The 27,748-nt window shown below is 52.6% G+C and overlaps 2 protein-coding genes across 3 annotated transcripts in view; one reads left to right on the forward strand and one right to left on the reverse strand.

The window, feature by feature from the left end:
- The first annotated feature begins 2,358 nt into the window (after positions 1-2,358).
- MRPL16 (mitochondrial ribosomal protein L16) lies at positions 2,359-5,417 on the forward strand. The gene is made up of 4 exons (XM_054697503.1): positions 2,359-2,407; positions 2,673-2,738; positions 3,925-4,073; positions 4,748-5,417. The coding sequence occupies exons 1-4, from the start codon at positions 2,359-2,361 to the stop codon at positions 5,231-5,233; spliced, it is 750 nt and encodes a 249-aa protein (XP_054553478.1). The 3' UTR covers positions 5,234-5,417.
- A 2,689-nt stretch (positions 5,418-8,106) lies between these two features.
- Positions 8,107-27,748, reverse strand: part of STX3 (syntaxin 3) — a 33,178-nt gene continuing 13,536 nt past the window's right edge. The window contains exons 3-11 of one of the 2 annotated variants that reach the window (XM_037517849.2): positions 21,007-21,106; positions 19,563-19,637; positions 18,042-18,109; positions 15,654-15,762; positions 15,295-15,368; positions 15,013-15,147; positions 13,064-13,174; positions 11,615-11,728; positions 8,107-9,904 (exon numbers count right to left, since the gene is read on the reverse strand). In XM_037517849.2, the coding sequence (XP_037373746.1) occupies positions 11,648-11,728; positions 13,064-13,174; positions 15,013-15,147; positions 15,295-15,368; positions 15,654-15,762; positions 18,042-18,109; positions 19,563-19,637; positions 21,007-21,106 (753 nt within the window). In that variant the 3' untranslated portion in view covers positions 8,107-9,904; positions 11,615-11,647. The remainder of the gene's footprint in view (positions 9,905-11,614; positions 11,729-13,063; positions 13,175-15,012; positions 15,148-15,294; positions 15,369-15,653; positions 15,763-18,041; positions 18,110-19,562; positions 19,638-21,006; positions 21,107-27,748) is intronic. The other variant, XM_037517848.1, reaches the window with a different exon arrangement.

A 27,748-nucleotide genomic window follows, 5' to 3' on the forward strand; every position in this document is an offset into this window, starting at 1 on the left:
CTATTGCTTATCCAAACCAACTGTGCAAGGCTGGCTTTTTTTTTTTTTCAATCATTTCAATTTTTTTTTTTAATCATTGCTTTGTGTCACTATGTATGTTTTAAGAGTACCGGCTCACACTTCTTGAAATATGTTACCAGACAATACCCACCACAAAATACTCATAATCCTCCACCAGAGTCCCCAGGGGCCCTCTCCACCCTTTGCTTCAGTCACCCACAACAATTCTCCTCCACCCCAGTTCTGTTGTCAGAACCCACAGGTTTATTTTTATTTGTGCTCTTTTTTTTTTTTTTGTCTGTCCTTTTGCTTCATTTTTTATCCTCTACATATTGTAAACACATTTATGGATTTTCTCAACACTCTTTAAAAAAAAAGTTTGTGTTGTTACTCCTAGTGACAGAAAACATACTTATTTCAGTAATTAAAATGTCCAGGGTGGTGTATTACTCAAAATCCCGAGTTCCATTTGAGGGTAAATTTGGTTCCTTTCCTCAGCAAAGTGGTAATTCAGGTAGAGAGATAGTAGTGAAAACAAAACTGGAAGGGGGGGGGGGCTCTCTATTTCCTTACCTCGCAGTTTTACAAGATCTTTTCTGCCCAATCGCTCGCTTTTCTGACCCACCTGTTTCTGACCTCTCTAGGATGAGGAACAGCCATGGCACCTGTCACTGACGCCGGTGTGCGCTGTAAATTTAGCCCTTGAACCACCGCAGGTTCTTTTATCACAAAGTCGTAAAATGAAATTCGCAGAGTCTTTAGATAACTAAGCAGAGAGAAGCAAACTTTAGTCAATTAAGTAAAGAACAGTTTATTTTAAAGGAAGAAAGCAGGTCCTCCGAGGGAAGGGGCAAAGAAGCTTTTATGGGCCCGTGTGTAGGCATATTTAAACCTTTTTTTCTCTACTCTAAAATCTCATCATCCTACTTTGTAATTGGCTCTTTCTCCTAGTGGTTCTACTCCTTCCGCAGATGTGCCCATTTTCCCAACTCAGAGTTTCTCCTTTGCCTCCCCTGTCCAAGGTCTTGTTCTCTCAAGTGTTACTATCCTTGTTTGTTTAGTGCTCCTGGACTTTCTGACCTCATCTCTGGAGTATGTTTTGGTTAGCACCTCTTAGAATTTACTGAACTTGTCTCAGAAGCCTCTTTAACTCTCTTCCAGCCCCTGCCTGTACTGTCCTGAGGCTGCCTACTTAACCCCAACTTGCCCTAGGACTCAATATGGAAGGTAAACTCATATAGAAGCTAGTATTAACAAACGCCTTGAGAAAGTCCTGTGGGCTTCCTAGATCAAAGAGATTCCATGATGATTATTACAATAATTACAGTTAGACTCTGATGAGCAAAACCCCAAATGTAGCATTTTATTGTCCATTCGCTCTCTGGCATCACAAACACTGCTCAAATTCTGATTCTACTGTTTATCTGCTACGTGACTCTGGAGAAAACTCAAGCCTTTCACCCTCTGAATGGAATGTGCAAACTGGTAGTAATGACTTAACATCTCTGCAGGGTAAGGTAAAAAGTATCAGGCTTTTCTGCCCTCCCGCCATTAGGAGTAATGGATTCCTGTGGTCCCAAATGCATACCTGATGGCGGACACCTGGAGTAGGGTGTGGGCATAGGTAGATGGGATTCACCTGGGCTAAGACTGGGCTTATAAGGGCGGCATCACGGGGACCCCAGTAAAGCAGAAAGAGGAAGAGCTCGAAAGAGCAAAAGGAGCAGAAAAGGCCACGAGAGAAGGCTGGAGAGCCCAGAGTGAAGACTTCTTGGGCGCTGGGCGGCCTGCCAGCCTCCCGGCCCCCCAGCACCCCTGCCTGCTGTGTACCTGGTAAATCCCAGTAAAAGCCTGCAAAAGCCACCAAGGGCTCCAGGACTCTCTCCTCCTTTACCTCGTCTGCTCGGGTCATAGAGATCCTGCTCCGTGTCCTCCTGCCTTTACAATCTCCCATGGATTTGTCAGGGGGGCACACCGCCAAGCAGACATTGCACACGCCCAGCAAAGGTCAAAGCAATGACAATTCATTCCCACTTTCCTAATGTCTCTGGAGGGCGCCCCAGAGAAAAGGCATGAGAATGCTTTGAAGGTGAAATCCAGCTTTCTCAGCATGGTAGCCTGAGCAGAAAACTCCCCTCGGGGCCGCCTCTGTGGGGATTCACAAGGGAAGGGGGGCCCCACGGGGCCAACATGGCGTCCCACGCCGCTCCGGAACCCCAGCCCCGAGGCGCGGTTCCTTCCGCTTCCGCCGGACTCTGCCCGGGAGGACCAGCGCCCGGGCCGCTTCCGGCGCGGCTGTCCGAGGCCGGGCCGCTTCCGGCGAGGCTTCCCCACCCGCGCGGCGCGGCGCGCGGGGCCATGTGGCGGCTGCTGAGTCGCGCCAGCCCCCTGCGGGCGCCCCTGGCAGGTCAGCGTCCCCAGGACTGGCCCCCCGTACCCCGGCGCCCCCACCCCGGGCCTCGCAGGCTCAGACTCCGCGGGCGGCGGCTGCTTGCGGGCGGCGCTTAGGGCTCCAGCGCGTGGGGGCGGCGCCCGAGAACCCTGGCTGGTCCCTAGGGGGGCGGGGGGCAGGGCGTTTGCGCCCGGTGAGTGGACTCCCCGCCGCCCCCCGCGGGCGGATGCCCCCGGCCTGGGGGGTAACCCGGCTTGGGGTAACTGGCTTGGTATTGCAGGTGCCTGGGCCGCGCCGCCCGCCCGTGCCGGCCTCAAGACGCTGCTCCCGGTGCCAACTTTCGAGGGTGAGCGCTTGCCTGTCGTCTGCGTGTGTCCGTCTCTTCTCCAGTGGAATCCCGCAGAGGGGCGGCGAAGATGCAGGAGCGCCCCGTGCTTCCCAGGCCGTCACTCTCTGCCAACTGCAGGCCAAGCCTTGTCCCCCACAGTGGCCAGCAGGGACCAAACGAGGTTCCTGCTTTTGCAGAGCAGATGTGTGAGGGCCTGGCTCGCCCACGGCCTCCCACTGGTGTGCGCCCCGGGTTCCACCCTCAGCCAAGGCTAACTGGCCTCAGGTTTTGGCCTTTGAGGTTCTTTCCAAATAGGGTTACAGCTCGGCAGTCATTTCACGATATTATGTGAAAAGCTTTATTTTGTTAAGTGTAAACATCTCAGGTAAGCCAGTGTCCTGAGCCCAGTTTACCATTTAATATATTGGAAGTATGAACAAAAATGAAAAGGGCCTGGACTTCCATGAGAAGCCCCCGCATATGGTTAAAAAGAGAGCCCTAGGTTTTAAGTTTCTCAGCAATATCGTGGTAAAGCAAAGAAACTGGCTATGTTTGCGTCGGATATAGTATTCCATTCGCTAACCCCATTAGTAATGGAAAAGAGTAGTTTTAAAAAAAAAAGTGCTGTACTGTTTTAACTGCTTTTTTTTTTTTAAACTGGATGACCTAAGCCAAGTTTTAAAATGTCTCTCAACCTCAAGTGCCTCTATAAAATGGAGATTAAACTACCTGCCTATCATCCTGCTTCTTGATAATTATGTGGGTGTGTTTATGAGTTCACATTGTGATAATTCCCCTAGCTGTGTATTTTTTATTTGGGCCTTTGACATGTGTGTTTAATAAGTATTACCTAAAGTTAGCTGATGTTACTCTGACAGTCTCATATCTCTCTACCTTCCCAACAGTCCCTTCTATAGTGTTGGGCCCAAAGTGGGCATTTAATAAATACATTTTGGTTTAAAGATTAAAACTTTGGTATCTTCAGGGGTTCAAAAACCTTTGTATTAATCATTTGTCATTGCCAAAAGACTAATGTCAACAAGAGCCCCTACAAAGGAAATCTAATATACTTTTGGGATTACTGCCCAGTGGTAACTTTGACCTGACTTTTTAAAATTTTCACCTGTTAGCTGTAAATCTTGAAGGAAATGAATCTCTGAGCTGTGTAGTTTTACTTAATCTTGGTTGTCTCTGTCCCTTGTAGATGTTTCCATTCCTGAGAGGCCCAAGCTTAGATTTGTGGAAAGAGTACCGCTTGTGCCAAAAGTAAGACGAGAACACAAAAACTTGAGGGACATACGGGGACCTTCAACTGAAGCTACTGAGTTCACAGAAGGCAACTTTGCAATCTTGGTGAGTTCACGTTACAGAATGGAAGGCAGGGATTAAGCAAACGCTAATCTAGTTAGTTCTAGTCTCTTCTGCCACAGGTTTTATTAGAACTGTCACCAGTTTCTCTTTAAACAGATGTGTAGTACCCGGTAAACATTGGAGTTATGTATCGCTTCATGCAGAGTGAACATGTAAAAGCAGAAGGAAGAGGCCACCTAATTTACCCTATAATTAGACCACAGGATTTTCTCAAGTCTCTGGTAATAGTGTAGCCAGGATGTAGGATGTGGGACACTTTTCCTCAGTGACTACACAGGTGCGGACTAGAATGTCCTCAAGTGGTGACATGCATGATCAGCCACCGCCCGCCTGTTAGAACCTCCGCCAACTCCCCGTCCCTTACTCTGCTCCAGCCACATTGCGTTTGCTCAGACTCACCTTCGCTGCTGGTTTTCCCTTGGCTAGTTGTTACTATTTTAGTCTCAGCTTTAAATGTCACCTCCTCAAAGAGACCTTCCCTGGCCACCCTCTGAAGCAGGTCCATCTTGTTCTTACTACTGTACTGTACCTTAGACTTTCCCACAATGGTACTTCCTAGAACCTCAATTTTTATATTCACATGCATCATTCAAGCCACTGTTCCCATAAAAGATGTCTAAGTCCCATGTGTTTCTAATTCTTCCATTTACTTCTAGGCGTTGGGTGGCGGTTACCTCCACTGGGGCCATTTTGAAATGATGCGCCTGACAATCAACCGCTCCATGGACCCCAAGAGCATGTTTGCCCTGTGGCGAGTACCGGCCCCTTTCAAGCCCATCACGCGCAAGGGCGTGGGGCAGCGCATGGGGGGTGGCAAAGGCGCCATTGATCACTACGTGACCCCCGTCAAGGCCGGCCGCCTCATTGTGGAGCTGGGCGGGCGCTGTGAATTCAAAGAGGTGCAAGGCTTCCTGAACCAGGTGGCGCACAAGCTGCCCTTCCAGGCCAAGGCTGTGAGTCGCGAGACCCTGGAGAAGATGCGAAAAGATCAAGAGGAACGGGAGCGGAACAACCAGAACCCCTGGACCTTCGAGCGCATCGCCAGTGCCAACATGCTGGGGATACGGAAGGTGCTGAGCCCCTACGACCTGACTCAGAAGGGGCGGTACTGGGGCAAGTTCTACCTGCCTGAGCGTGTGTAGTGAGGGCGTGAGATGTGTGCACGGGCTGAGGAGGGATCTGAACACTACCCTTAGCCTGCGGCTAACCCTGGTGGCATGTGAAGGAGATCTGTGAAGCTGGTATCTTCTTAAAGTGCGATATATTTATATTAAAGTTTGAGCGTCACCTCAGGATTTAACTTCTCGTTGGTGAATCTTGATTAAAAATGATTGAGAAATAGGCCTGATGGGCTGTCGGGGGGTTGGGCTCCCCTCCTTGGCTACACACTCCTCAGGGAGGAAGCAGATGTCTGCATCTCTGGTCTGGGACTTACCTGTATTACCTTTTATATGTTCACACCTCAGCAGCTAGTTCCTAAGACGTTTTGCTAGTTGCCAATACAAATTACACGTTTTGGGGGAAGCAAAGGAAAAAATAGTCCACGGGTTGATTCGACAGGTATTTGTGCCCAGTAACCACTTGCCTCAGTCCGGGAAGGGGGGGTGATGGACAACGTAGCAAGGAACATACCCTTGCCTTGTAGCGAAAGGAACTGATAAAACCAAAAATCGAAATTGTGTGGCCTTTCCTAGGCCTGAGATTCTCCGCGGGAGAGGGTGGCTCTACCTCTGTCGTGCAGGTCGTAGGCCACTGTCACTCGATGGATGAGGGGCCCAGGACTCCCCTGCTTGGCTCCAGCTCCTGGGTGGAGGAGTTTCTGAGCTAGCCGTAAGCAGCAGTTTTCTATCCCCTGCTCAATTTAAAGGAAATAGAAATTGATGTAAATACTGAACTATTTGCTTTTGAGAGTGGACAGGAAACTGCACGCTGACTATAAAATGTCAGTGCTTTATCCTTTTTGAAAAAGATCTGTGGCAAAGGAAGTAATTTTCCTCCAAAAGTACAAATTTATCTGATGCAGTCATTTGGGCCTTAAGAATTAGATGCTGTGGGTTTTTTTTTTTTAAAGTATTTATAGTGACCCTCTTGTCACTCGTCTCCAAACTGTTTGCACACATCTGCACCTCCAGTTGGCGGTGTCTGGAGCTGCTTGTTGAACACACTTGGCCAAGGAGCCGGTCCAGGCCGGCGGCGTGAGTCGGGTGAGAAGGGACGCGCGTCGATGGCCTCGCTTCACCCTTCTGCTCTAACATCATCTCTTCCTTGTGATGCTTCATGAAACATGGTGGCGGCGGCTGGGAGTTCAGTCACTATACGAACCTGTTCCTTCTGGGTTCATGTTCAGTACTGGACCACAACCCATGGAGACTCTTGTCACACAGCAGAGGCTGTTGCCAGGACTCCACCAGCACTGCCCACGGAGAGGACTTGGAAGCCTACGCTGTGCTAACGGAGGCTCCTGTTGTATTTCTGCATAAGTGCGTCAGCCCATTCCCGGGCATTTTTACACCATGTCAGATGCCGCCAAACTATTGCCTGGTGATGGTTTAAAGGCTTAAGAGTCAAATCCAAGTCCAATCCATGGGTGATTGTGCTCACTCGTGAGCAGAAACAGAGCTAAATCACAGGTAATTGAGTCAGCAGGTGCTTGTGCATCTGTAAGTGGGGGAGCCACCGCCACATCTCAGTGCCCAGGTACTGTGGTGAGCACGGGCATGGCAGTAGCAGGACAGCTTCACTTAGACCCCGAGGAAGGAAGCATATGTAGGGCAGACCAAAGGAGAGACCCAGGAGAGCAGAAGTAACAAGTACCCTGATCTTGAGCAACCTGGAGCAGGTCCTGAGACCGTGGGTGTGCTGGGACACCTGCATCTTCACAGCCACAACCTAGTACAGGCCCAGGTTTCTTTTCCCAATGGGTACCTGCAGGCTTCTCTGCTCTGTAGTCCCTTTAAGCCACCTTCCGGCTCCACATTGCTGCACTCCCTGTTCCTTCACCCCCCCACCCTCCACCCAATCCCGCATGACTTCTACTAGTGATGGTTGACACTGAGGTTTCATAATGGAGAGAGAGGTAGGTGTTGACTCTACAGTGAAGAGTGGTGGCCCCACAGAGTTGGTAGGAGGATAATAATGCCCGCGGAAGGCCCACCTGTGGAGGCTGAAGGAAATAACAGAAAAATGAAGGGAAAAAATCATAGATTATACAGCATGATGTTCAAGGTCAGGATCAGCAAGTGTCTCCCATACAGCAGGATGTTCAAGGTCAGGGTCATCAAGTGTCTCCCGCAAGGTTAAGGCGGGCCTCACAAGGCTGTGCTAATCTACCCTGACCTTGAAGGAAGGGAATTCATTTACTTTGGATTTACCGTATAAGCTCCCCGAGTTCAGACTGCTGCTAATACCAGAGCTGATGCTCCTGGGCCAGTCCTAGATGCCAAGTCCAGTTCCACTGTGGGAAGTCCTCGTCGTACACTGCATCCTGACACCAGGTTCCAGGACACAGCACACCCCCCCCCCCCCATCTACCTGCTACCAACTCCTCATCCTCTCTATGAAATATCTCTCCTTTAGTTGCTCCAGCCTAATCCCACCCAGGCTAGGGTTTCCACGCACGCCCTGGACGGCTCACCTTTTTCAGGCAAAGATGCCCGCAATGGTAGAGGCTAATATGACTGCAAGGACAATGCAGCAGATCAAGATCATGATCTTCTTCTGCTCATTGAGGCAAGGAGAGAAAAAGCACATGAGAACGTCACCACCGTGCTGACAGGTTTCCAAAGAAGGGAGACAAGAGGACCTGGGCACGGGAGAGGGTGAGGAGGAGGAGGGAGATGGATCTGGCTTCGCTAACCCAGAGATGCAAAACAGATCAACAGCTGTCCTGGAGAACATTCTATGTTCAGAGCCAGATACTCTGAGCGAATGAACCAAATTCTTTTGCAGCGAGCATCTGAAATCCACAACCCAGATACAGTCACACAGTCACTATGCATTGAACCATTTTCCAAAAATCAGAAGTTGCTCCAGCACAGGGCTAGACAAAATCTGGCTCCTTTCCAAACCCTGAACCCAAACCGTGCGTGGTGATGCCCATCACAGAGTGTGGGCAGGGAAACAGGCAGCACTGTTTCACAATCAATATAAAGTCATTTATTGTTAAATTAGCAATAAAATAATCAAGTTTACATTAAAAAAATACAATGACAACCCCTTCACTTGTGTCCCAAGCTATAAGCCCCAGGCCCCAGCTCAGAAGAGCAGCAGCCTGCGGTTACCGCCCGCCAGCCCTTGCAGCTGAGCCAGCCCACTGCCGACGTCACAGCCGCGGGGAGGGCGCCCGCTGCTCCGTCAGCACTGGGCGAAGACTGGGAGTAAGTGCCTTTTGCAGGAAAGCCATGGCAGAGATGGATGAGGGGCCTCCCCCTGCCCTGGAAAGCATTCAAGTGGAAGCTGAAACAGCAACCAGGGAGGCTAGCAGAGACCCCCAGGGAAGCAAAGAGGGTCATCCCTGGGTCAGCGGTCACTACACTTGAGACTTCCCCGGCTGTTGCTTCCTCCAGATAAAGAACCATCCGGCTTATTCGCCCGGCAGCAGGAAGCACTACGCTGCAGTCCCTGGTAGCCCTGTGAGCTCGGCCCTGGGGACAGGCCCTCCCAGGAGCACGTGAAGGAAGCGGAATCCCCGTAGGGTGATCTCGAGACAAGTCGAGCCTCGGCAGCAGGAGGGGAGAGGTGTCAAAATGTCTCACGGCGTCCGTCTGCTAAGCAGAAACTCTAAGCGGGATCAGCTTGGTCCTCACCCCGAAGATCTGATTCCCCAGCACTCATCCAGGAAATGCACGTTCTCAAGGATGTGGAAAAATGGTGTTTCCACCAGGACTCACTTGCAGGCAAGCAAATGTCTCTAACCTAATTTGTAGCCTAGTTCTAGGAGTTTGTGTTTGTGTGTGTGCGCTGAGGTTATAATATCCTGCACTGTGTTCCCACTTCCCGAGAGACCCGGGCATCCATGTACACACATCTCAAACACATGATCACGAAAATACACTTGGAATATGTGAAATGAGTGACAAAACACTGGCACCAGTCTGATGTTTTCAGAGCCTGAGACTCAAGCACCCTGTCCCTGGTCTGGTTAACTGCGGTCTCCAGGCAACGGCTTCAGGAAGCATCACTCACAGTGAACAGCCAGTTTCTAAGACGCACCCCTGGAAAGAAACACCAGACCCTCAACCCTGACCCGCGGTCACCCCGAAGGGCCGCGCCACCCTGGAGCCCCGTGAGTAACATGAGAGAACACAAGAAGGAAGATGGTCACAGGCGGACCATCGCTTGAGGCTGAATTTCCAGTGGGGCAGCTCCTAAGGCCGACGCGCCACCTGCCGGCGCATTTCAGGACTGGGGACAACACACGGTGAGGGCCGGGCCGCGCCAGGGGACGCTGGGCTGCGAGCCTTGGAAGAATCCCTTTGCTTTGTGAAAGACAGTCCCTAAAAACACACTGCGATTTCCGGGAGAAGATTCTCCATGAGGTAGAAAAGCGCCTTGGGAAGGCCTCCCACAGGCCTGCTGGGTGCACAGCAACCCCGACAGGGCACAGGGCACGGGGGCAAGGGTCGCTTCATCGAGGCCGGGGTGGGCATCAGGCACATCAGATTCCTCCAGGGCATTGTCTGCGGGGTCAGGTCCCAGGGTGGTGACAAGGAAACCCGTGTGTGGGTCCCCCTGACTCAGGAAGGCCATTCAGACTCCATTTCCATATGAAGACAAGGGAGGCCTCCAACGCCAGGCTGGAGTAAAATCAGGCTCTAAGAGAGGCAGGGGAAGGAGAGGCGGATCAGTGCACAGGACATGGGTGTGAAACAAAACTAAGACTCAGCCACAAGCCTAGAAGGTGGAGAGGAAAGAGCAGCACTAATTGCAAAAGGAAGAACAGAAAAGTCAGCGCTACACTTGAGACACCCAACAGACACAGGCAAGACAAGACCTGGAATTAAATCCTGTGCTCCACTGTACTCTATTATGACGGGGAGAATGGAAAAAACCTCTGGTCCTTTTAGAATCCTTCACACGGGCTGTCACACACACGTGGAGGGCTTGCGAGTATTTGGGGGGTGGGGGGTTTGGGGATTGGTAATCACTGTCTGGAAACACCTGTTCTCTGCAGGGTGCACACCAGCACCCTTCCAGTACCCTTCCAGTACAAGTTTCAGATGCATTCTAGTACCTGAATCTGCTCTACACCCCCCTCCCCACTTACTTTATTTTTTTTTAAAGAATTATTTTTATTTATTTATGCATGCAAGAACTGGGGTGCAGGCCAGAGGTGCAGGGGGGTGAGAGGATTCACCACAGAAAAAGTGGGGAGCAGAACAGGCAAATCTACTGAGATGCACTGCTGAGGGGCAAAACAGGAGAGGTCTGCTGCGCCATGTGGGTCATCTCCCTGACCGGGAAGCTAACTGATGTGGAATGATGCTAAGCAAACTCTTGGCGATGATCGAACTCTTGCTGCAGTGGCTGGTGCTAGCTTGACAGCACTGAGACTTTAGCCCCAGCGCCACCAGGGAGGCCCCTTACTTCCTTTAGAAGGCAGAAAGGCTCAGCACTGAGAACACAGAGCAGGGCAGGGGCGGTTCATGGCGTGTGGCCTTACAGCTGTGCAGGCTTGAGAAAGCCTCTTAATTTCGCTGAGCTTCCAAGAGCTTCACCATCTGAAGACGAAAGAACAGGTGCACCACTGGGGAAGGTCGTGACCCTCCCCAGCTCACATGCAGGAAGAGGGGATGCCAGACCCAGGGGCTGGATATAACAGCAAACGGAACTCCCCACAGTAAGCAACCCAACAGTGGCTCGGCTCAACAACTTAGCACTTTAGATGATGGATAAATCCCCTAAAAACAGTGTACTGAGTAATCTCAGTTTAAAAAAAAAAAAATTCATTTACATTCTGAATTCCTGGAGTTAAGAATGGAAAGGGGCTCACGACAAATCTGCCATCTTTTCCTCCAAGGCCATGGATGTAGGATAGGGGAAGGTATATAAGGTGTTTAGTATGTGGCCTCCCACAACTCAACACTCAAAAACATGAGCTGGAAGGTGAGTCAAGAGCCAACCAGCCAGCTACTAACAAAACCCTACAGACTCAAATTCCAAGTCAAAGCTTCAGCTCCATTGAAAAGGACCAGAAAGCCAGTTAGAATTCAGAGGACAAAGCCCAGATGCAAGACACAGAGTGCGCCCAACTCAGAAGCAAGCGTGCTGAGCGAGGAGTGGGCGTGCTAGGAGGTGGGAGAAGCAGACTCCACAACAGAGCACAGGGGCAGAGCAGGCGGGGAGACAAGTCCCGTGTGGTGCGACCAGCGCCCCAGAACAGGTGGTTAAGGAGACAAAAGACTGCATAGGTCCCCTGAGGCTTTAGAAGGTTCATGTGTCCAAGGACAGCCACAGAGGGGAAGCGCAGTCCCAGAGTCCAGGGGAGCAACCCAGCGGCCCCCGAGCACCTTCCATTTACTTACATTTCAGTGCCGCAGCCTCTCAGGCCACCCTCATTACCGCCCAACGGTAAGGCCAATAACCAAGGCCAAAATGCCCAACAACACAGCTACTATCACAAGGATGATTATCAATTTCTGGAGAGAAGAATAAGAGAAACAAACAAAAAAAACCCAATATTATTACAAACAACCCAAAACAAGCATCATTCATCTAAAACCAACCCTTCTGCCCTGTACACAGAAAGAATTTTATCAATCCACACAAGCAGCGTGCATTTCCACATAAAGACATTCTGTAGGCGATGCTGTATTTCTCGCAGTGTTCTTGGCATAAGGGCTTCAATCAGCACACACTGAGGTTGTGCAACTGGGGCAGGCAAGGGCGAGCTCATGGGGTCGGCCAGCTGCCATGGCCCAAGATACAAATTGGCTGACTTCCCCTTTTCAAGAAGGAGTAAAGATACTTTGATACAGTCCTAATTTCAAAATTCTGTCCATCTCTTTCCCAAAGCACATTCCCACCTGTCAGAGCCACTCAGTGATGCTGTGGACCAGCCTGGGTTCATCCTGTAAAATCACTTCCCAGTCCCCCATCCCTGCACAAGAAACAGACAGAGTTGGAAGAAAAGAAACTGAAGAACAAGATCAGAGCCCGAGAAAGAGTCGGGAAATGACAGTGGACAAAGCAGAAGAGCTGGCTGCCACCGTGCATGGGGAGAGAAGCCGGAGTCCAAGGAGTGGGTGGGGGGGGTGGTTGGGGGTTGGGGGGCGGCGGGAGTGCGTGACCACAGAGCAGGTCTGCTCCTATGCTCCCCGGGTGGCTGGAGCCAATTACGTAAGCTGACCTGCTCCTGTTTCATCCATAAAGCAGAAATGGTACCTGCTCCCTAGAGGAGGTGATGTTTACATCGTGATCAGCACAAAGGGGGTTCCGGGTAGAGAAAAAAGGGCAGTAGGAATCGGGTCTCAGAACTCGAGTGAAGACAGCAAAGAGTGAGTCAGGGGCAGCTCACGGCGACACCCTCAATGCCCCATCCTACAGAGCCACCCCCGAGTGTGGGTTCTGGGGTACATAACACGGGAGCCAGATCCATGCCTGCCTGGGAGGAAGGGAGCTCGTGTCCGGGAGAGGCGGACTTGGGGTTTTGGACGAGGCAGGGACAGAGAGAGGCAGCACGGGCTCAGGGACACGGTGGGGCGACCGGGGAGAAGCAGGAGCCGCTGAGACGCAGGCGCTCACCCGCCGTGCTTCGCTCTGATACTTGACAGCCTTTTTGGTGTCTGCCACCGCCCGCTCCACGAAGCCCACAGACTGGTCCATGTTGTTCTCGATACGGTCGATCATGGCTCCCTTTCCCCGGAAGCCAGGGGCGGAGGCAGCAGAGACAGACGCAGGGAGAGGGAAGAGAGAAAGCACGAGAGGCAGAGAACAGAACAGTCTCCTCTCTGCAGGCAGCAGGGGAGACTCACCTTCCGGGCCTGGCCCTGGTACTTCACGGCTTTCTTGGTCTCATCCCGCGCCTTCTCCACATGGTCCACCGTGTGCATGACGTTCAGCTCTATGTTATCTAACATCTCCCCCTGCAAAGGAGACATGCTGGTGACCCCCGGCCAGACACCCGGGGGTCTGGTGGGCAAGGAAGGGGCGTCTCTGGCTATCATCATGGGTGCCCCGGGGAGCAGCTGGAAGCCCTGCTGAGCAGGACACCCCCACGCTCGCACACACCCTCCCCTGGCTCCCAGGGCTGGGGTGTCATCCCTCAAGAGAGGATGAGAGACTCAGGGACTTGCTTCTTGTGACAGGCGCCACCCAGACACCTAGAACACACCATCTCGATGCCACACACAGACAGGTGTTTTGCTTTGTTTTTAATTCAGCGTGAACAAGAGGAGCCAAGATAAAGAAGTTTGTGTTCTTCAGGTGGCACCAGGATGCCAGCCCCGTCTTGGTCATCGCCTCTGAACTGCTTTTTCCCACTGCTCTAGGGCAGATGCCCAGCCTGGCGAGTGACCTTTGGGTCTCTGAGGCTGGGGACAGTCGCTCCTCTGAGAGGCCCAGGCCTCTAAGGAGACAGACGCTGGGACGCTGGGTTTACCTGAGCTCTCTGGTCTCCTGATAAGGGCCCCGCACTTTCATAGCTACCACTCCTGACAGGGGGGTTGGTGGTTGCACTCAGGTCCACTTATGGCCCCTCCCAGACCCAGCCCTCCCTCCACGGTGGCGCGCGGCTTTCCAGCAGTGTTCAAACAGAAGGCACTTACCACCACGTGGACCTCAAGCCAGTTCCTCGGCAAGGCAGTGGGGAGAAAAGGAAGAGTGGGGATGGGGGGCTTGAACAGCCACAAAGACCAGCGGGTGGAGGACAGTCAGCTGCGCCCAGAGCCGTCAGGGCCAGCCAGGCGGGGCCCGGGCTCCGGCAAGGTTTGCGGCCCTTCTGCACAGGAAGCAAGTCTCCAGCCCTTTCTAGGGGCTGAGCAGCTGGAACTTCATGGTAACAGGGACACAGCCCATGACACTGGCACAGCTGACTGCACCCCAAGGAACCACTGCAGGTGACAGACACTGAGGTCCCTGAACGAGGACACCCAGGGACAAAAGCTGTGCAGCTAAGTGCATGGGCAAGGCTTTCTGTGCATGAGTTTGCTATACCTTCACTTTCATTTTGTTCATGTTGTTGTTTCTTAACAAAAAGTACCAAAATTTGGGGGTAAACAGAGAAGAACAAAAATGAAAAAAAAATTTTAAGCCTCTGCTAAAATCTCATCTGTAAGAGCATTCATCTCAGGAGACTGTTTTAAGGCATTAGCATTAAGAACCCTTATTTCCAGGCCTCCCCTGGTGGTGCAGGCGGTTGAGCACTGCGCTGTGAAGCTGTCCGCAGCTTCTGCAGCACTGGTTCGATCCTGGCCGGCCAGCGAGGGTCCCACATGGCGTGGCAGACCTCTCCTGTCTCGCCCACTGCTCCCCTCAGCAGTGTATTTCTTCAGTCTGCCTGTTCTGTTCCCTGCTCTGTCTCTGGTGAATCCTCTCACCCTCCCACACATCTGGCCTGTGCCCTAGTAGTTGTATAAAATAAATAAATAAATATTAAAAAAAAAAAAAGAAAGAAAGAAAGAACCCTTATTTCTAATTTACGTAATGAGAGAGCGAGCTCCGGAGGCCTGAGGGAGCCGGGCAGTCAGAGCAGCGACTCCCACTACAGCTATTGCAGGCTCCCAAGGAAGCCAAAGTAGCAGACAGGATGGGCAAGGAGGAGCTTTTCCGCATGGTCAGCATGCAAAAGTGCATCTTCTCCCAGAACAGGAATTCCTTAACCACCAGGCCAATGCCGGTTGCTGCGCTGCCCTCCTCAGGAGGACACCAGCTCCCCGTTCTGGCCGTTCTGGGGAGAACCCGCGCGCCGCAGGGCTGCAGTCACCTGGCTCTCCACCAGCATGGCGATGTCCATGAACATGTCGTGCAGCTCCTTGATGCTGCTCTCTAGCTGCACGATGTCCTTGTGCCGGCCCTCGATCTCACTCAGGGCTTGCCTGGAAATCTGAGAGTCGATGATCTACAGCGGGGGACACAAACAGACCCTCAGCACTGAGCCCCACTGTGCAGCCTCCCAGTCCCAGCCCTGCAGCCCGCAGCCCACCTCCCCCACCAGGGCCCCCTTTCTCCGCCGCTGGGCTGTGCCCTGTGGGCCCAAGGTCCTCACCCCAGAAGTGAAGATGGCGGGGTTCCCGCTCTCCAGCATCTCCTCCAGCTCCTCATCTGTTGTTTTCTTGCCAGCTTTATAACGAAAGCAGAGTGTGAGACATAAACATCAAAGCACGTTGTGCTAAAAGTTCCCTGAAATCGCGACGTTCACTTTGAATCCCAGGCCTTTAGCGCACAGACGTGGGCCCACGGCACGACATTGCACAGCCCAGCACAGCCGGCAGACGCTCGGCCTGCCTGGGTGGGGCTCAGGTGGGGACAGGAGGCAGCCCCCGCAGGGCTGTGCCTGTTCTCCCAGCCCACATCTTGGCATGGGCACCCAGCGGCGGGCATGGGCACCAGGCGGCAGACACGTACTGATTTCCAGCTGCCTCTGGATGCGCCCCTTGCTGCGTTCTCGGAAGTCCACCTGCGCCTCGTTGTATCTGGTCATCACCTCCACAAACTTGCGGGAGAGGACGGAGTGCTGCAGGAGGGCGAGGTGCAGAAGGGCGGGCAGTGGTGAGGGTGGGAGGGCCGGGTCACGGAGAGCCAGCGCCCCACAGCCTGGTCCTCCAGCGCCGGGTGGGGTCTCACACCAGGTGTGGGACCCACTTCTTCATCTCCTAACAGGCACCACCCAGAGGGTCCGTTGACCTTCCAAACCAGGTTTTCAGCACGTTTACCTGCCCTGCAGACTGGTAATTTCCTGAGGCCAGGGAGATAACCCCTGCTATGCAAAGCTTCCCGAGCCCCTTCCCACACCCGGGACCTGCCTGGGATCCTTGTGTCCTGAGCCAAAACCATCAAACCCATCTCCCCAACCTTTCTTGCATTTACTACCAGGCACATCCAGTTAAAATCCCTGGTGTCTAAGTTCAAATCTCGTGAAAATGTTTATTCCTCGTCCACCTCCCAGGGTGGTCCTCCTCCTGCTGGCTTCTCCTTGGCAAAATCACCAGTATTTGCTTTTTACAAACCTACTACCATTAAAAGTCACTGCAAGTTCTGGGCCTCCCTGGTGGTACAAGGGGTTAAAATGCAGCACTATGAAGCTATCCTCAGCCACTGCAGCAAGAGTTCGATCCCCAGCCAGGGAGCAACCCACATGGCACAGCAGACCTCTCCTGTCTCGCCTGCTGCTCCCCTCAGCAGTGTATTTGAGTGGCTCCACCTGTTCTGCTCCCTCTGGTGAATCCTCTTGCCCCCTGAACCTCTGGCCTGCACCCCAGTTCTTGTATGCATAAATAAATAAATCTTTTTTAAAAGTCACTGCAAGTTCTCCATATATGAAACAAGAGTTCTGACAAGATTTTTTTTTTTAAAGATTTATTTATTTATACAAGCACTGGGTACAGTCAGAAGCGAGGGAGGGTGAGAGAATTCACCAGAGCCAGAGCGGGGAGCAGAGCAGGCAGAAGGACCGAAGTACACTGCTGGGGGAAGCAGTGGGCGGCAGGAGAGGTCTGCGCGCCATGTGGGACCCTCACCTGGTGGCCGGGGATCAAACTGGTGCTGCAGAGGCTGCGGGCGGTTTCGCAACCCAGTGCTCAACCGCCACCACGGAGGCCCTCTGACAAGATTTTTAAATGTATGTTTTTCTCACATAAGGATAGCATGATGGGCACTTCCTTTGTCAATATACTCTTCCAAAACATCATTTTTTATGACTCTGTGACAATGCACTTTCGTGAGACCTGAATAACGCATCCTCGTGGTGTGAGCACACGGTGTGAGCGCCAAGAGCTGTTTGGCTTGATTTAAGCTCTTTCTGAAAACAAACTATGATGTAATTAACAGGGAAGAAGGAAGCTGGTGACCACAGACACATGATTCACCGAATTCTACTAAATGGAAGCAAGAAGAAAGTCTTCCCAGAAAGTAAAAATTTTTTTTAAATCATTGCAAAAATCCAACTAGAACCTTGCCTGCCTCCTACCTCTCCTGCCTGGTCCAGTCTGCAAAGGCTAAGGTGTTCGACCTGGAGGCAGCTGCCCCCCTATCAGGATGCACCCTAACCTGGGGCAAACTGTGCACTCACCCAAGCTGCTGCTCGGGCCCCCCAACTGGTGCTCAGAAGCCTCTGGCATAGGGCACCACATTCTCTGCCAAAAATTCAAGGTCCTCTGTCCCACAACAAACAGATGTTACACTTCATGTCTGCCCCTCATGCCCAAAGTCGCCGCTACCCCCACCACTGCTGTGCAATGAAATGCGCATGCACATGCACACATTCACACACATGCACACATACACACACACACTCTGGCCCCCGTGCCTCTAAGGGAGCCTCTACCCCGAGGGTTTGGTGGTGGCATTCTTGCACACTCAAGGCTACCCCCGAGCCCTCCTGGAGCTTTCAATGCCGAGAGCACAGGCCCTGATGTCTCCCCTGGCCTTGTGCGGAGTGACCCTGCCCTGCACTTCTGCCAGCTCCTCAAACACAAGGACCAAATCTTTGGTGACCAGCAGTGTCTAACTCCAAACCGGATGACTAATGAGTGGAGATGGCCATCTCCTCAGCTGGAAACAAGGAGGCAGACCGAGTCCTCAGCTGTGCTCCCACAGAGGGGGTGTGAGGGAGGGACCAAAGGGGTTGGACCCGCCACAGTCCTGCCTCACCCTGGACACTCGCTCCCTTTACCATCCTTCTGAGTTCCAAATAAGAATTGTAAAGGGTGGGGAGGAGGGGGAGAAAGGCTCCCCAGCTAAAGGCTGGAAAAGACACGATTAGACTAGCGGGTGGTTAGACCAAGGAAGCCGTACCTGGGACTTTCGAATGCGAAGGTCGGCGGACGACCGGACATCGTCGTCCTCAATGTTCCTCTCCATGCCTGGCGAGCAGAAAGGTTATTCAAGCAGCACGTCTTCTGCTCTAAGAGAAACACTGTTCCCTGCAAACCTCCCGCTCAGTGTCTCATGCCCAGTGACGCCAAGCAGGTGCCACCCCACAAGGTCAGCGCATGCGTGAGCCACCTCTCTGGGCCCCAGGTCTTCTTGGAAGGTCCCTTAGCAGAGCTGGCCACCCACAGGAAGGCCGTGAGTCTCTGCACTGGGAGACTTCGGCTCAGACCCCTGCCCTGCCACTCTGGCTGTGTGACTTGGGTAACACCTCACAGGGTCCCCGCTCTCCCCACCGCATGAAGAGCAGAGGAGCATGCAGACACCAGCCCTGTCCAGTGCCAGGCACACCAGCATCACTCCTGGAAGTTGCTGCTATCTCCGCCCCCATAAGCACAGGCATTGCAGTCTGTTTCTTGGGAAGAAACGACTAGCTGGGCTGAGCAAGGTGGTCTTTGCCCTCTGTCACTGCGTGCACCCCCCCAAATGCACTGGGCAGGAACACAGACTGTAGCCAGGGACCATGTAGCTCGCCAGACCCCCGGGGAAATGACCCCAACAGGGGCTTCATCGAGCTACATGCCAGACTGAGGGAGGCGGGGCAGTGAGACAGTGGCATGTCTGACCCCACCCAGGTCTGTCTGCAGGCTGAGCCACAACACGGCTTGCCTCCAGGCCTGCAGTGTTGTTAGGGGGAAAGGATGTCCTGAACAAATTCCACAAATAGGTTCCATGGACTTCACCCCCACTCCAGATCAGAGATCCAACAACCAAGGATTACAAAACCTATAATGTCATCATCGCCCGAAGGGAGGGCTGCTGGGACCCGAGAGTGGGGTTAGGTAGCCAGCTTTGGTATAAAACCAGAGATGTGGGTCTTGGGGGGCTCCTGGCTTTTTGCCAGTTCTCAGCATGCCATTGGGGTTCCAGCTCAGCAGAACTGGCAGGACACATTCCAATTTCTCTCTCTCTTTCTCTCTGAGTTACTCATTTCTTCATTTCCCCTTTTTGTAAATAAACCCTTTATTACCCTTTTTGTGTGTGTCTGTCTGCAGTTGAGTCTCATGATAAATTCCCTTTTAAGCGTGCAGGTCAGGCCAACCCATTTCATAGCAGGGTTGCCCTGGAACAGTATATCAGTGGCCAGAGGGAGGCGGGGGGAGCAGGACACGTGGAGAAAAGTCGAGGGACTGAGACGAGACAGTCCCGCAGCCACTCAACAGCTGACAGTAGATGAGGCCCGCCCCCCGCCCTCTTCCCCCAACTGCACCCTGGACTCCTTCAACCGCAGTTTTGAGTCAAGGGTGGGTGAAGGCTGCGGGGCAGTGAGAGGTCACTCCCAGAGATGGAGCAGGAGTGCCACTCCCCCAGGCTGAGCTTGGTCCAGAAGAGCCGGACCCTGTGTCAGGGGCTGGGGGGCTGGGAGGTCCCCCCATCCCTTCTTACTCTTCAGCTTGTTCCGGACGTTGTTGGCCCTTTTCTTGATCTCAGCCGTGAGCTGCTCTAGGTCATCCTTGGTTCCTGGGTAAACAGAGGTGGGCAGGGTCAGTAAGAAGAGGCTAGTTGCTTTGTATGCGACAACTCACAGACGTGGGTGGCGCCTTCCCAGACGCCCGTCCCACACAGTCCCGTTTATCTCGGGGTGCTTCCCAGAAAGCCTCACAGAGAACTGATTGTTATAAGACATTTTCATGGGCTCCATCTCAGACCTACAAAATGAAAACACCCAGATTTGGAGCCCACACTCTGCCTTCCCAACAAGCCTTCCCAATGCCCAAAACTTTAGAGAGCCTTGCTTTTAGAAGGAACAATCATCTACTATCAGCGTAGAAGGTAGGGGAGAATCTTACAGGATCTCAAGGGAAAAGAGATCTCAACCAAGGCTCATCTACTTAGAATGAAGCAAACTATTTACGACATACCTACTATGTGCCCGGTGCAGCCCTAGGTGTACGAGCTATGACTACGGTTCCACGCCCATCCCTCAGCACCTACGACAAGCTAGAACTGAGGCAGAAATGAAAGCATCAAAAGAAGATCCAGGCCCTGCCTTTGAGGTGCTCAGTGTCCAGTGGTTGAAAAAGTAAAAAAATTCAGTGGTAGGATATGCATGTGCAATATGGTGTGCAATCTGGTCAAGGTCACAGCCGAGGGGTAGAAACCAGGCACCACCAAAGGGGCCTGGAAGGCATCTAAAGACAGAGGGTGCAGGCAGATTCTCCAGCAAGGACCAAGAGTTAACCAGGTAGAACAGGATACTAAGAGTGAATAATACCACGCGCGAAATGAGGGGACCACAAGCATTTGGGGCACAAAGTTTAGTCTGGCTACCGTGTGGGTGACATGGGGGAGCATGTCAGGAGCAAAGCGAGGAGGGCACGTCGGCAGGTGGCCGGGAGGGCTCCCACGTGCTCCGCTAAAGCACTTCACCTTCCATCTTTAGGAAACAGTGAGCCACTGACAATTTTAAAGAGTGAAGTGACGGTGTGAAGTTTGTTCTCTGTCCTTAAAGAAGTACCTGAAGCGCAGCTCTGGACCAAACCCTAAAGATGGGAAACAGCGGGGCGGGGGTGGGGGTGGGGAGTATGGGTGAACAGCAGGAATCCAGGGGTGGGAGGGACTGATGGGCCATTTGACAACACTCAGTGGGTGACAAATGGGCTTGATCTGGTAGGATGTGAAAAGGGGGACTGGGAAAAGCATTTCAGTGGGGGGACTCGCGGGAGAGAGGCGAGGCGGGGAGCAGAGGAGACGGCATGACGTGGCATGTCAGAGTGATTTATGCCAACACCCACACCCTCCCCCGGCTGACAGGAAAGAAGAAAGGAGGCTGGCTCAGACCAAAGGTCCCGGCTCATCACGGGGTGAGCCCGCCCCAGGGAGCACTCACTTGGCTCTGGAATGGGTGCAGACAGAATGATACTGTAGAGTTTCTTGGCCCCCTCCACATGCTCGGAGATCTTGTCAATGTTCAGCCGGGTTTCCTCAATCTAGAATCAGAAAAACAACAGCCTCTGTCATCCCAGAGGAGGAACACAGCCAAGGCGGAGGGTCAAGGTTGGCAGCACCCCCTGCTGGCCGCTGCCCACATCAGGGATCCAGTGTGAGGAGCATCTTTGAGGTCCTCAGAGGAAGGAATCTCAGGGAGGTCAGGAGAAGCCAAGCTCCCTGCGGGGGACACGTTCACCACCTAGAGGGGAGGGAGCAAGCCAGCGCCAGCAGGGCCAGGAAAAGCTGTGCAGAATAAGGACAGGGAAGGGCCAACAGAACTTCTCAGGCCAATCCTTTGATGCCACCCCGCTCCACAGTGAGGACAGAAGAGAGTGTGTGGGATGGGGGGGAAAAGGGGGAGAAATAAGAGGGAGGAAACAAACCTAGAGCTGAAATAAAGGGAGAAAATGATGAAGAGAAAGAAACAGAGAAACAGTGGAGGAGAAAGGAAGAGACTAGGAACGGCCCCTCTGAAGACAGTCCACACTCCTCCCCTGGACTGAAGCTGGGCCTCTGGGTGGGCCGCTGGGTGGGCCTCTGGGTGAGCCGCTGGGTGGGCCGCTGGGTGGGCAGCTGAGTGGCTGCATGGGCTGCTGGCCGGTCACAGGCCTTTCCACCATTTTGAACGTTGTGTCTTCGTGACTTCTTGGAAGAGCTGGTTTTCCCAGCGGTGACTTTCTGGGTATTTATGGGCAGCTACATGCAATTTCCTTTTGTGCATTTGCCAGATAACCAAAGAATCATGGCGGGGGAGGAGGGGACCGAAAAGAAAATCTAAACACTCAAGGGCTATTTGCGTGTGTGTTTGGGGTTGTTTTAAGTCTAATGATATTATCCTGCATGATCATAAAGAACGAGGACTGATTTACTGACCCCGGGATCAGAAACAGGGCCCTTCACAGCACGTCTGCAGAGCCAGCGTCCCTCCATCCTCTTTATACATGAAGACACGAAGGCTTACGGCCCAAGAACTCACTCCAGGCCATTTTGCAAAAAGGCAAAGTCGAGGCTTGAGCCCAGGCATCTGCGAGACTCCAAACCTTGTCTCCTGGAGCTGGGAAAGGCTGAGAACGGCCTCAGGAGGCTCCTGTCTTCTCTCCCGAGTCCCTGCACCTTCAACCTGCCACAGGTGCACATGCCGCTTGACGCACTGTCCTTGTGAGGTGGATGCAGGTGCCTTTCACCGAGATCGCAGGCCTTGACGCTGATACTCTAACCAAAGCTCCCAATAGACAGCTTTTTTAGACCAGGAGCCCTCAAGAAAACTTACTATGGAGGGAAAGTCTGAAAGGTTTTTTGAACCGCCAAGCTAAGTGTGCAGCAAATAGTCCTCAACACCTTACTGCGTGTCACTTTTTTAAAGGTGTTTTTTAAATGCTTTGTCGATAAGGTGGCAATGGGGGTGGTGTCGTTTAATAAGGTAGAATCAGACAGACAGGTCCAAGTTTTGGCTCCACCTCTCAGCCATTTTATGACCGTGAACAAGTCACTTACTCCCCCTGTGCCCCGTCTCTCATCTGTGAAATGAGGATTATCATAAAAACTATGAGGTTTTTATGGGGATTAAATGAGAGAATAAATACATGCCCGGTGCTTGACACAAGGATAGGTAATTTGGAGATGATGGCAAGCGCAAACCCAGTCAGCAACCACTGCCAGGGGACGTCGAGCCAGGTGTGCAGCCAGGCAGGATAAGCCAGGGACGAGCCCAGCTCGTGGAATCTTGCGGCCACCCGATCCTCTGCCATGCTGTCAGAGCCACCAAGTGCCCAGGGCGAGGGCCGGGGCATTAGAGGGTACCTGCCTCGTGGAACCAAGGTAACTACCATATTCTGTGACTCACCGGGATCTAACTAGAAGGAGGGAACTATTTTCAAGGCATGGATGGCTTCTTCCCTCTGAACTTAAATAGCAAGAGGAATCTAACCACACAATGATAAACAGAGAAAGTACTACTTGGGTAACAGGTAGGTATCGTGCCGGAGGACCCGTTGATTCCACATAAAAAGTCTCTGTGTCCCCCAACAACGTGCCTCTAGTGAGGCAGTAATTCCTGCATCTCTAGTTTCTGAAAACGCATTATGTGCCCCCCTCCTTTTAAGTATTAGGTGTGTCCACACCATAGACACACCTTTGCTTTTCCCCAAAAACAGCATAATCATTAAAGGGGTTCAGCAAGTCGCCTTCAGTATGTTTGCTTCTTTGCTTTGGACAAACATCGATGAGAAGGAACAGAGCCGTCCCTGTCAACCAATCAACAGAAGCCAAGTCCCTCAAGGGTTTTATCAAGATGGGGACCAGGGCTTCAACTCTCCTTTTAGAAATCAAAACAGGTGATTCCAGAGCTATCCTGACCAGTGAAAGCATAGTTCTGAGACAACAATCTCAAATCCATGGAAGGGGGATGCAGGGTGAAAAATTTAGTCAGGAAAACAGAAACCTACCTAGTAACTTTAACCAAAGTCATGCGTAATGGTGGGAATTCTTTACGTAGAGCTGGAAGGACCGAGAAGCCAAATGAGGCTGGTGAAGCACTCAGGAAAGGAAGAGCAGCAGGTTGGAGGGACAGCCAGGAGAGGCAGGGGCCAAGGCCATAGACTCGGGAGCCAGGCGCTGGGAGTGACCAGCAGAACGAGCTCTAGAAGCAGGTCTGCCAAGAGAAAGTTGAGGAGTAGACTTGTCTGGGGTAAAAGAAACCCACAGTGTCTCCCCCCATCAAGTCTGCTGCCTCCCCAAGGTCAAACATACCCACAGCCAGCTGGCACGGGAGCCTGAAGGATGCAGGGTGCCTCCAACACAGAGCGCGGGAAGGGTGAGGACAGCCAAGAGCACACGGGCAAGTGACTGGCAAGGGCGTCCTCCTGCTATGAAAAGAGCCCGCAAAGGCAGAACTTGCCAGCTCGCACAAACGTCTTCCTTCACCAGAGAACTAGGGAGTATTTAAACCTGCTTGATGCAACTCAACGCCTAGAATTCCAAGGCACATTCACTTTGAAATTCTTGGTTTTAACCAAGGTCAAAGCTACCTAGCGAATCTCTAAGATTTCAGGCTGCTCACCTGCAGCCTCTGAACAGGCTTCAACCCACCCGCCCAGGCATGCCTCCACACTCTCTACCTGGCGCCCGCTGGACTCAAGTCTTAAGGGCTGGGGCACACGCAGCGCCTCTCAGCAGAGGTGTCTGAATGAACGACCGAGTACAGGTGATGCCAGGAAGCGAGCATGCTTCTTCACATGCCGCTGCAGAGCAGTTCTTAAGCACATTCCCCAAAAGAAAACTTTATGAAAATTACTTTCTCCCAAACGCAGCCATTGATCCTTATTAATATAGAAGTCAGAGGTCAGAAAGGGCTGCAAAATACAGAAGCTGAGACAGCCGAGTCAGGCAGCTCCTTTCTATGGGACTCCCTGGAGTCCCATAACGCACATTTGAAATTTCCATGGGAGGAAAAAGGAGTGAGCATCTCTCAAACATACCTGATCACACCACCATCCAGGATAAGCCTGTGACCGGTCCCCCCAGAGGCACCCCTTACCCCTATACTTTCTTCCTATGAACTCAGATCTTCTAGGGGCAGAGGATGAATCTGATGTCCCATCCCCTTGCTAAGCACCCACTGGCCCGGGGTCCCTGCAGCTAAGTGGCCGCAACTGCCTGACCACAGAGGGAGTCAGCTTGGAGGACTGACTTTTCCTCCCTGAAAAAAGGACCTGAAAAGCAGCCTGTTTCTTACTGATGAGGTGCCAATGCAGGGTGGTGGCACACGGGGAGTCTGGGACCCCCAGCACTGACACGCCAGCTGCCAGATGGTGAGCACCCCATCACCTTTTGATAAAGGGATGATGAATCCAGAACAACGAGCCCCTGGGAGTCAGCCTTCTCGGGTAGATTCTGTTGTCTCTGAACCTTGCTCTTCCCCAACAACTGAGCAAACAGCCAAGAAAATGGGAATTGGACAAAAATCTGCAGTTTATCACTTACTGGGCCCTGGCTTAATCCGTCACGGCGGCCTGGAAACCCAAGGGTCCATTTTTTTTCCTGTCACGACAGAGCAGCTGACAATGTCACTGCTGAGTTTTAAGGCACAAGCACAACTTGAAAAGGCCCTGGGCCAGTGACTTCTCCTGCGCCTGGCAGACGCCTCTCTGCCTGTCAGCGATCCATGCTGTCTCAGCCAGTACCCCTGGTGACCTGCCTGCCGGAACCACTCCAAGCAGCAAGACTTATCTCGAGAGCTTTCCTGAGACAGCCAATCCACTGCACGCCCACACAGAGGCCTCTCATGCCCCGGGTCCCCATCCTCCGGGATGGACCTTACCCCACTTTCAAGGCTATTTCCAGGCCACATCCTATACAAGAAACTGCACAGTGTAGTTATCCGCAAATATACCATGCAGCAGGGTGGAGAGAACCGAGGGTGACTGGACACACTCCCTCCATGTCAGAGGGCGGGCTGGGCTCAGCAGGGATTTTCTCCTCTTATACTCACCCCACCAGCAGGTGACCTTGTTACTCCTATTCTGGAGGAAACTGGAGTTCAGAGTGTTACCTGACTTTTCCACTTTCACCACTGGGCACGGGCAGAGCTGAGGTTAGACCAGGATGTGTGGGTGCAGAGTGTGTGGCCTCTTTCCATGACCCACGTGCCCCCTTGCTCCTGTCCCTCCAGCACTCAGCCTCTCTGCCCCACCTGACAAGCAAGAGGGGAAGAGACATCCACAGGGGCCCACTGAGGGCCTCCTGCACCTTCGCTCCTTCAGCCCCAACCAACCTGTGAAGTGGATGTTTTTCTCCATTTCACAGATCAACCCACTGAGACATGGAGACATCCAGGGATGGGCCCAAGATCACAGTCAGTGAAGGGTGGGAAACTAATCTCAAAGATAGAGTTCTTTGCACCCCCACCCCTTCGCCACCCTACATATGACAGAAAGCACTTGACAAGTAATAAGGAAAGCAGTAGCCCTCAAGGTCTTGCTGAGTCTCCAAAAATACCCATGACCATCCGGAGCATGACAGGTTAGGTAATACTTTCCAGACCCATGGTCTTCGATCCTCACGGAAGCCTTGAAAGGTAAGCACCTGCATCCCTGACTTCCAGACCAGGAATTAAAGCCCCAAGGGTTAAGTTACCTGACCAAGGTCAATTGCTGTTAAATGCCTGAAGATGTGGGCCTCCCTGATGGCTCATGGGTTAAAGTCACAGCACTATGCAGCTATCACCAGCCACAGCGGCACAAGTTCAATTCCCAGGCAAGGAGCTACCCACATGGCGGGGCAGGCCTCTCCTGTCTCGCCGCTGCTCCTCTCAGCAGTGTATTTTAGTCAGTCTGCCTGTTCTGCTCCCCACTCTGTCTCTGGTAAATCCTCTCACCTCCCCCCCACATCTCTGGCCTGTACCTCAGCCCAGCTCTTGTATGCATAAATAAATAAATCTTTATTTAAAAAAATGTCTGAGGGGCCTCCCCGGTGGCGCAGCGGTTGAGCGCTGGGTTGCGAAGCTGCCCGCAGCCTCTGCAGCGACAGTTCGATCCCTGGCTGCTCCCCGGCCACTGGAGGAGGGTCCCACATGGCGCGCAGACCTCTCCTGCCGCCCGCTGCTCCCCTCAGCAGTGTGCTTCGGTCCTTCTGCCTGCTCTGCTCCCCGCTCTGGCTCTGGTGAATTCTCTCACCCTCCTGCGCTTCTGACTGTACCCAGTGCATGTATAAACAAAACAAACAAACAAACAAATAAATAATAAAACATGCCTCTATAAAAAAAAAAAAGTATTAAAAAAAAAAAAAAAAAAAAAAAAAAAATAAAAATAAAAAAATGTCTGAGGATGAGATCAGATGGTCTTGCCCATGTCAAAGCCCACATCTCCCCAGCCTGCAGGCGGGGGTGGGATGGGAGGGGTGTCACTGCCTCTCAGGGCTCCCTCGCCGCTTAGGGAGAAGAGGGAGAGCACAGTTATTAGGGAAGAGTCCTTCTTATAAAGAGAAAGTTCTCTGTTTTTATTTCCTCAATGTAGTCCAAATTCATTTTTTCTAAGTGGTTTACAACCCTGTGCATGATTTAGGGGTGTTAGTTCACACCTCTTCAGATGCATGTTACCATCACCAAAGCACCCACTCTCCACCACCAGTCCACTGGGGCTCCTGCACCCAGCCGGCCCAAACGCCTCCTCTTCTGACAGCCAGGATCCCACAGTCAGCTTTCTAGGGTTTGTTTGGGTTTGGCCTTGTCTGTTCCCTTGTTTGGTTCTCTGTGGTCCACACAAGTGAAACCACCAGGTATCTGTCCCTCCGAGTCAGCACTGTCCCCTCCAGGGGGCAAGAAATTCTTTCATGCGTCTGGTTCTCCAAGGCAAGATCAGAGGCCCAAACTCAGGGTGGCCCTGGCGTCCGCCCCACTACAGAACAGAGAGACAGTTTCCTCCCGAGACCCGCCTGGAACAATGCTGGACTCACAAGACTCAGGTGGCCTTTGATCTCCACAGAAAGGAGGGCGCCTCCCACAAGGAGGGAGGGATCTGCTGCATGGTCCATAAACTTCCCTGTGGGGCCAGCAATGCTCATGTTCACTCCTGAGCACGCTTGTTACACCCACAGGTAAAGGGGCAGGTGCTATCCAGGCCCGTCCACTCCATGTACCCCCTGCC

This window comes from Talpa occidentalis, unplaced genomic scaffold, assembly GCF_014898055.3.
Source record: "Talpa occidentalis isolate TD23 unplaced genomic scaffold, MPIMG_talOcc4v2.1 talOcc4.17, whole genome shotgun sequence".
Classification (NCBI taxonomy): domain Eukaryota; kingdom Metazoa; phylum Chordata; class Mammalia; order Eulipotyphla; family Talpidae; genus Talpa; species Talpa occidentalis.